We start from the raw sequence: 9,591 nt of genomic DNA, 5'->3' as shown, positions 1-9,591 counted from the left end.
TCCCATGAGGACATTGCTATCCCCAGTTGAGAAATACCCTGTACTGCAGGGCTCACAAATTGCTTGTGGTGTTTGCAGTGGCTGAGCGCAGTGCGATACAAACTGTGCATGGGCATACAGCACTGTCACTAACAAAAACCCACAGGCTGGGTTTTCTTGAAAGATCTAGAGCTACGAAACATACAAAAGCTGAATTACTATCATAGGAAATAAAGCAATAAAAAAACCCCAACAAAACAAAAGAGGGAGTCAGCATGTGAATGTGGTAAGAAAAAAATATGATAGCACCTCTAAGGAGGGGGCAGGGAGAGCAAGAGTGAGATGAGGTCAAAAGGAACCATGTTGTGTTGGAGCCCAGAATGTACTGGAGGAGCTGCTGGGGACAGTCCGGTGGAAAGCAAGGAGGAATGTGCTGGACTCATGCCAGCAGCGTGGTACCATGACTTCCATGTGTCACACCAGGCTGACCAGCTTTGAGGAGCTCGAACCAAAGGGGAGGGTAAGCAGGGCAAGGTCCTTGGCTAATGATGCCCTGCAGCACACGTGCTCAGCCACAAAAGTGCCAGGCCTGTATTTCTGCAGCCAAGGCCGCTGCTGACAATCTTATCAATTGAAGACCCCCTTTTCTATCCAGCACTGACCTCCATTCTTTCCCCAGATCCAGGGGAACAAGAAATCCCTGTTAGCTCTTGGAGGGAGCAGCTGTCTGCTCTGGGAAAGGGTCCCAGAGGCTGCTTTAAGTCCCTCCCAGCCTTCCAAGGTCCCAGCAATAAAGCTCCCTGAACAGGTGGGCTCTGCTCCCCTTTCCCGGCCCCATTCTCTGTGTATTACAAAACAAATAACCCATCGCTATACAATGTAAATATCTGTGACTGGGCAACTGTAGCAGACACTTGTGCATACTGAGATCAGCATGGGAGGACAGGGCGGCAGGTTGGGCCCATCCTCCTGGGCTCCTCCGGTGTGGAGGCCCCTTACATCTCCTTGGTGCTCATTCTCTTGGTCTTCTCAGCCGTCTCCTAAAGAAAGAGAGCACAAAAGTGAAAGCAGTGCAAACACTGGCTTAAACCTCGAAGCCTCACACCTGTGTTTGTCCCCACAGGCAACAAGAGATCCCCCTTTACTGTGCTCCCCCTTCTGCCAGAAGTCTCCAAGTGACAGAAGCAGAGGGAACCCCTGTAGCAAGCAGAGACAGTGCAAGTGGACCTTCCCAGCCTCATGCTAACCTGATGCTTCTGCAGTTCCTGAACGTATCTAGCCAGCTCCTCCTCAGTCAAGTCTTGATCAGGTCGCTGTCTCTGAGCAGGCACCTTCTCATTCTTCCCTGCAAACAGAAATGGAGTTATCACAAACGGGGGATGTGGATTCCAGAAGCTGAACCACGCAAAACAAAGAGGCAGGTTGGCCACAGCATACCTCAAGCTTAGGGAGGCTTTGCTGGAGGAAGGTATGGACTGGCTTCTTAGAAAGAGAATGGGCCTTGTGCCTGCCTGGGACTTCAGAACCTGGGTATCCAGCCTGTCCCCGTCTCTCCCTCCCATGTGATTAAAAAAATAAAACCACAAGGAAGAAGCTGCATATTATCTAAAAGAAGCACCTATAATTAGTTCAAACATCTTGGCCTCTTGTAGGTAATAAATGGAAGCTCAGTGCTATCCAAGTACAATAACTGATGCCTAATGAAGAGGTAATTTCGCTCAGTGGAGATGCATCTTGCTGATGTATCTGACATGATTCTTTGGTTTCATTATCCCTCTAACAATAGCCTCTAACCCCTCTGCTGTTCTGACACAGGCAGAAAGTCAAGGAATTGTTGTCCCATTGCATGCTTCTGCCATGGATGCAGGGAACAAAGCAGGCAGCAAGACTCGGTGTTGCATAGCAACTTTGAAGGTTGTTTTTGGCGAGGCAGCAAAAAGAGTCTCTCATTCCATTGCTTAACCTCTGACACCTACCCACAACTCCTCTGGCAGCTCCATCAGTATCACTGTTACTTTTTCTGAGGTGAGTTCCTGCTGCAACAGCCAAGTCTGAGCTGAGTTGATCCTGAAGCCTCTACTGCAGAAGGCCAGCTAAATGTGAAAGAAACTCTCTACATACTTGTTGCTGACCCTCTCTCTCCTACTCTGCCCAAGCTACTGGCTATAGTTCTGAACTAACATACTGTTGACAGCTCCTGCACAGCACTGAAAACAAAGCTCATGCAAAGGCCTGGCTTCTAAAGAATGCGTCCAGAGAAATGCAGCGCAGTGCTGGGGGGGTGGATGTGGCTCCTTGAAAAGGACCCGTATATTTCCTAAGGCAGGGGAAAGCTGGGTTTTACTGCCCCCGGACCATCTGTGAGAAGCAAAACAGAGAGCTGTTGTTCACAACCCCACCATGACTTTTCACAACTGTAACACGTCTGTGAGAGTTTAAAAAGGGTCCTCCAGAGGAAGAACAGACAGACAAACAACCCTGCCTTAGTAGCAACACCACCTCCCTTCATCTCTGTCATCATTAGTTTCTTCTACAGTTTTACAGCAAGAAGTTAAAGTGCTTTCTTGGCATTATTGGATGAAATCTCCTATCTCCCCTCTGGGGTAAGACAGGACTGTACCTCTTGTTGTACCGATACCGTAAACACAGATACAGTGAGGATACTGACACACATATAGGAAAGCTGACTTGCTCACACCTACACGTATGGTTGCAGACAGTGACTTGTTTGGTCTGTGCATGCCAGCTGGATGCAGAGTAGCTCTGGTCTGGAAGATTTGGTGCTGAATTTTTATGATGCTAAATCCAAACTACAAGCCCCAGCAGCATTGCGCCCAAACCAGTTGAAGACTTTCTGACCTCTAGAACAGAACCAGTTTGGATTGGGCCAACATGGAGCATGGGAGGGTGACGTAGAAGCCACCCATACAGGAGCTGAGGAAAAGCTGGAGAGTGAAGAAATTTGGAGAGCTGGTGCCCTTAGAAAGACAGAAAGCAAAAATCCCTTTTGCACCAAATAAAATACAGTGATTATCTGGAGAGCATACGGACCCTGGCATGTCATTGCGGTGCACACCCAGTTCCCACAGGCACAGACGCAGCGGTTGCACTCCACTTGGGTCTCTGCTCCATCCTCATAGGTTTCATCTTCCAGGGCACACTCTAGAGAGGCACAAAACAAGAGCAGTGGTTGTGAGATAGCAAGCAGGCTAAAGACTGGAGATGCTTTGAGAGAGAAGGGGTATAAGGTTTTGGAGGAGCCCTTCCTTCCCCTAAGCACCAAAATTTCATGGTGACTGAAATATTCATGGTGAATTTGCTGTGTGAAATCAGCCAAAATATAATTTGGGAAAGTAAAACACTTAGTTTTGCTTCCTCAAAAGAACACATTTCAACTTTTCAATTCTAAGTGAAATCTCAATATTGGATTTGTTTGAATTTCCTAATCTATTATACATAGAAGAAAACCCCCAAACTGAAAGTTTTGGTTACTCTTAAACAATTCTGCAATTCCTGTTCCAGGTGGGGAGAAGTTGGGGAAATGATCTGTGTATTTGCTGTTGCCCTGAGAAAGGAAGGGAAAGGAAAGGAAAAAAAAAAAAAGATTTCTCATTTCAGCTCACATTTCTTCTCACAGCTCTGTTATATGTTTAAGTCGAGGCCCCCAAAGCATTCAAGGGCCCGTATGGTGTTAAGTGCAAACCAGCTGATCATGTTTTCAAAGGGAGATGCAGCATCCCTAGCTTCCCACTGAAACAGGCAACAGAGAGTTCAACTTAATATTCCCTAAGAAGCACAGTCTCTGTCTGCTCCTTGGTGCCACCGCAGTGGCATGTAAATCCAGCACTCCCCAGGGAGGCAATTATATGAATGGCTAGGCACACCCGGTCAGCACAACACTAAGCTGCTTCCACGTGAAAAACTGTAGCACTAAGCAGGATTTGGAAGGATAGTGAACTTTGAGATGTTCCTCAGGGAGGGTCTCTGTGTGAAAGGCAAAGCATAGCAGGACTTTGGTCTGGTTTGACTTTCCTAAGTTATCCAGATGTGAACTCCTTACATGATTTATCTCTGCACTGTTAAAGACATGCCTTGACCTTCCAAGCATACCATATCCATTTGACCTACACCCTTGCTTTTAAAATCCAAACCTTTTTCATCACAGGAGCTGTGGGAGCTCTGGGACAGAAAAAGCAGTACTTCTGACAATGCAGGGACAAGAGATGCTGTCAGATGGGAGGTAGGTGTATATCAACATTACTTCTGGGAGTGGAGTTACAGCATCCAATGTCTGGCCAAAAACTGGTCTCTCTTCTTTCCTCCCTTCCCAGGACCCCTCTGGTTCCCCAACACAGGTGAGGAGTTCCTACTTTTCTCTGGTGGGTTGAAGGATGGGCTGAGGCACTTGAGAAATTCACTGAAGCTGAGCTTCCAATCAGCATTTTCATCTGACAGCTCGATGAGGGCATCTACGCAGAGTCCCCTGAAAGGAAACACAGAGACATGTTCTGCACAGGGCTGTACTAGGCTGTTCCCTGCTCTGTTGGCTTCAGAGTACAGATAAGTAAAACCAGTAATAACTAGAAAGGCTCTGGGATGCCTGGCAGAGTGGCTTCCGTAAGGAAACCTCACTAGATACAGGCAAAAAAAAAAAAAAGTCACAAAACACTCCCTGTCTGGCAAAGGGCCAGGAAGTGGGGGGATATTCAGAACAGCAGGAATAGGACCTTGTTGACATCTACATGCTGTTACACAAGTAGAGATGCAAGCACAGCCTAACCACAAGCAGCCTCTTCTCCTCGTAGTCTCACACACAGTGGCGCGCACACAGAGAAAAAGCGAAATCTCTCGAACTATGTTTTCATGCGATGCTTGCACCAGCTCTAACTGCAGGCTGCCCATGAGCTGTGTTTTCCCACCATCTTCCTTGCACTGGATCTAGCTAGCAGGCAAAAGTGTGAGTGAAGTCCACTGGAAAGCTAATTTGCTAGGAAGTAAAAAAGAGGACAAATTTTCTGTCACTCAACTCACCTTCTGGCTGCACACCTACTAGATTTAAGGCAAAAGATGGTTGGAATACATGCCTAACGTGAAGGGTAGGGGTGGGACTGCTCCATTTGGTGGTATTCACACCTAATTAAGTGAGAAGCCACTTCATACACAGTTGTCTTTGTTAGTGCAAGCCCTAACTAATATTTTCCTTGAGTGGATTTCCATGCTCCCTTCTACCACATCTGGCCCTCCTTCTGGCATCCTGTCCACTGCCCACCTGAGCAGCTTGTTGGTCTCCCGGTCCATGTAGGTGGTGATGTTGACAGCCGTCTCATTCTGCTCCACAAAATTCAGGAATTCAGTGGAGTCCAAGCGAGAATCGCCATCGTCAAAGCTCTGTAGGGGAAGATGGGAAAATGTGAGAGGGTCTGATTTATCAGTTCAGAGTACCCCTTGCTTCTCCCTCTTCCACATACACTTAGCATTCTTGAAGCTTTAGCAAAACAGGTTGCATCATCCCCGTTTTGTAGGAAGAACAGAGGCTCAGAGAAAAGCAGCAACATATCCATACCAGCATCAGAACAGGGAAATGTGATCCTAGCCCTGTGCTCACTGACAAGCTACACTGCCTCTCATTCACCTCCTGCTGCTTGATTTATGGCTTTAACCCCATTTCTTCTCTTTGTTGCAGCCGGCTCTTGGCCGCCATATATACCTCCTGCCGTAAAGCAGACCAGTTGCGTTCATGGAGGTGTCAGCTTTCCAGTATGTGTAAATCCAAAGCTGTGCCTGGACTCTGACAGTGACAAAAGGGAAAATCACAGGAAGCAATTTTCTGCTGATCCCAAAGAAGGAACAATTTAATGCAACAGCACAACGCCTTGCCACCAACTTCTTAAGGTCCTGACAGGACACCTGGCATTCAAGAGCAGGATTTTTAGCCCCGAAATCCTGGCTGTACTCCCAAAGAAGTAATTGCATTTTTGCCTTCCTGTTTGGAGATGTCATATCACAGTGCTGGGCACTCAGCAGGAACTGCTGGGCCCCCTCAGAGACAGCTGTATTGCAGTGAGGGGAAAATGAATTCTGCACACAGATTGCTGCCAGATAATTTTTGCTGTGTGACTTGGGGCAAGCCACCATGCCTCCTTGTGCAGTGCTTCCAGGAATGCTCAGAGACACTACCTGTTGTTACCTCAGTGTGGTTCAGGAGAAGCCTGTAGGGCTAAGAAAATTACTCTGCGCGCTACAGCCTGTGTGTAACTGCTCCACTAACATGTTTCAACTTCTGCTCTCTCCCCGCTATTTCTCGTGAAAGTGGCTGCACTTCTCTTAATGACCCAAATTCAGTTAAGCTAGTTTTCTTGCCTTTCAGTGGTGTGGTCTGCATTTATGTGTTCACCCAGACACCCTCCAAAGCAGAGCAGCTTCCTATTATTCGCCTCATTCCCCTTGAAATAATGTCCTTCAAGGTCATGGGCTGCCTGACAAACAACCCACATCCCAGTGATCCACACAAGTCAGGCTTCCAGGAGGGAAACAGCTTAATGCCACATCTACAAACCTCTCCATCAAGGAGAAAAGGGAAAAGCTTCATGTCATCTTGGTGTCCAGTGTTTATTACCCACAGGGCAGGAACCAGGCCATTTGCAGGGTGGGCGTGTGGAGCCCTAGGGCTGGACGGCTCCCGTGACAGTGGACCCTCATTGGTGAAACAATTCTCTGTGTGTTTGAACCCATTTAGTTTGCTTTGCTTGGATTTGTCCCAAGTTGCTCCAAGCTCTGAAGTCTGCTTTTAAAGGTATTTCAAAGCTTTAAGGATTCTTGATATGGTGGATTACCACTTCACAGAGAAGGAAATTCCCACTTTGGTCCGAGAAAAGGTATGGCTTTGTCATGGAAACTTTCATCCACTTGTGCCTGGGATCAGTGCTCCAGAAAAAGGGGGACAATAAACAGAACATGAGGCTGTCTGCCTCTCTAGCCGCAGCCACGGGATTTCACCAGCACCCCGACAGGCGTGGTGCTGGCAGAGGTGACTGGGCTGTGTGGCAGCAGCAGAGCAAGCCTGTGGCTGGCTCATGCATTTCAGCAAAGCCCATGGGCCCGGGGAGACTCCCTGCAAAGGCGGCTGGGGACAGCACGTTTGCAGGGGGGAGGGACTGCGCAGCTCCCTTCCGCAGGATGCCGCAGCTTTCGGGTGCTGGCAGGCGCCCTCGGGGGTACCTGAGGCAAGGGGGCACAAGTGGGTTTCCACAGACAGAGCAGCATTAACAGGTACAAAGGTGAAGACGCTCTCTGGAGTGCGAGGACCAGCTCCCCTGCCTCAGCAGGGGGTGCCATTGCCATGGCAAATTTGCTTGCAGCGCTAACTCCTGTCAGGCACCATTAATCGCTTGCTGTCAACAGCTTATGATTTAAACACTCTCCCCCTTTCCCCACCTGCTCCTCTAGCTCCATCCTGAATGCTTTGAAGTCTTTATCAGGAGCTTGGCGTGAGGGGGAGGGACACAGCAGTGCATGTGGCAGGAGCATGGGAGAAGCGAGTGATCTGCTGGTTACAAAAGGGGGTGGGGATGGGCTGAGGGACAGACTGACAGGGAGGAGGGAGAGGAATGGGATTACTGCAGGGCCTCAGACTCACGGGCGGTTCCTGTCTCTCTGCAGAGCACTAGGGAACTGCCAACTCTTGGCCACAACTGGGCCATACTCCTTGCAAGCAAATATTTTGCTTGAAGCTCCCCAAGTGTCTCCTATTCCCACCTCAACATGGCCTTGGGACTGTCTGGAACAAAGGATCAGCAGCCCCTGCCCCAGCTTCCTGCTCCTTTGACCTGCATTTCCAGCACTTTCCCCCACCTTTTCTCCTCTATCTTTTGTCCCTTGAATTCAGTTCTTCTCTCCCCTAGCACAGGGGAGGCACACCTGGCCTGCCCTCTTCCTTTTCCCCAGGGCAGGTCGGGTCCCCAGGGATGCTCCAGCTCTGGGCTGTCCCATAGCCACGTCAGTGGCTCCGTCAGCAGCAGCTGCAGGCAGCCGGAAACACATCATGCTGTAGGACATACCAGACCTCTCTGGCCGTCGGCTCGACAGGCCCATCACACACTGGAGCCTCTTGGGTGGGGGCATGGCAGCTGATTTGCAGTGACAGGGCAAGAAATGTTCTCTGGCCTCTGAGGCAGGTGCTGCTCTACTTGCCTTGAAATATTTGTCCAGGACTTCGCTGTAGTTGCTGCCCTTGGAAAACCAGCCGTCTGGGATAATCTCAGCTTCCAGCCACTGGATGACGCGGCGACGAAGCTCATCCCTGTCTGACTGGTAGCAGACGACTGCCACGGGAGAAGGTGTAGCAGGAGAAAAAGCAAAGGTGAGAGAAATGAAGTTGGCAGGGAGAGACAACTGGAAGTAAAAAACAGCCAGACAGCCTTGACGGCAGTTTGCAGGCCCCTCTGTCCACGGCCAGATCAAAGCAGAGGTGCCATGTGCTGAACGGCGGATGGACTGTGGGTGACACCATGTGGCAAGGCCAGAAAACGACACCCCTGCCAAAGCCCTCTGCCTTCTCACCCTCAAAGCTTGTGGAATAGTGGTGAAGCGTCTCCAGACTGAGGGAGAAAGGCGGCTGACTGGCCCCGACAGTGTCCCCAAGGCTCCCAATGCCGTGCAGAACAGGCACTCAGCCGTTAACCCTCAAGCACCAAAACCTCCATCCTCTGCAAGGCCAAAGAAAAGTCTGAGCAAGCCGCTGTCTCCAAGACTTGAATTTTAGAAGCTACTATCTCAGGAGATTTCGTTTCTTCAAAGCCCTGACTTGCCTGCTCCGATTCAAAATGAGAGGGGGTCAAGCTGGCCTTGCTCGCAGTGCTCTCCACAGTCACGGGTTTATCACCTGTGTGTTAATGCCAAACTATGTATCTAGAAGCAAAACTGAAAGCTAGATCTTCTGGCTTCTGTGAGTTGTCACACCTGCCCCAACGTCAGTGGAGCCAGAAGGGCAACCAGTGTGTTGCTTACACACACTAAGGATCTCCTTCTGAATCCAGTGACTGCAATCACAACTGGACAGACAGTTTCTGCATGTTTAAATTTGAACTTCCTTGAAAGAGCAGTGAGGTGGTGGCCATGCCCAGAACACGGTCACTTCCCTTAAGTTTGTAAGGGAAGTTTGTCTCATCTGTCCTAGGAAGCTGAAGTTGACAATTATACAGCTCTAGCACTTTGAGGCCATGGACGGGAAAAGGGTCACCTGATGAAGCAGAGGCCATGGCCCCAAAATCCATAGTCTAAGTGCACGAGGCAATGCATAAGGGGAGAAACCAGGCACAGTCAATCACAGACTTGCTGGCTGATGGGAGAGGTGGTTCAGCTACACCTCCCAACTGCCCAGACAATGCCTCATTCATTACCTAGTGCCCTATGCCCATCAGTTAATCAGTTAAGTCTCCCTTCAAAAGAGGGACAACAGTTCCACAGTTACTGTGTCTTAGATCCCCAATGAACTATGCAAAAGAGTGCCTCTTCCTTCCATCTGGGTGATGAACACAGCTTGTGTCCGTAAGGGCAAACTGGGTTTCACTGCACCTTGTACATGCTCAGAGTCCACAAGACATCCCAGCACAG

At 49.3% G+C, this 9,591-nt stretch overlaps 1 protein-coding gene across 1 annotated transcript in view; it reads right to left on the bottom strand.

Annotated features, from left to right (window-relative positions):
- Positions 1–974: 974 nt before the first annotated feature.
- Positions 975–9,591, bottom strand: part of FSTL1 (follistatin like 1) — a gene marked incomplete at both ends in the record, with an annotated part of 62,769 nt that continues 54,152 nt past the window's right edge. Inside the window, 6 exons of the mRNA XM_082005087.1 lie at positions 975–1,019; positions 1,227–1,324; positions 3,031–3,141; positions 4,350–4,462; positions 5,249–5,367; positions 8,170–8,300. Coding sequence (XP_081861213.1) covers positions 975–1,019; positions 1,227–1,324; positions 3,031–3,141; positions 4,350–4,462; positions 5,249–5,367; positions 8,170–8,300 — 617 coding nt within the window. The remainder of the gene's footprint in view (positions 1,020–1,226; positions 1,325–3,030; positions 3,142–4,349; positions 4,463–5,248; positions 5,368–8,169; positions 8,301–9,591) is intronic.

Source organism: Phaethon aethereus (genome assembly GCF_964289735.1).
Source record: "Phaethon aethereus genome assembly, chromosome: 1".
Classification (NCBI taxonomy): domain Eukaryota; kingdom Metazoa; phylum Chordata; class Aves; order Phaethontiformes; family Phaethontidae; genus Phaethon; species Phaethon aethereus.
This window is presented reverse-complemented; position numbering and strand designations above follow the sequence as displayed.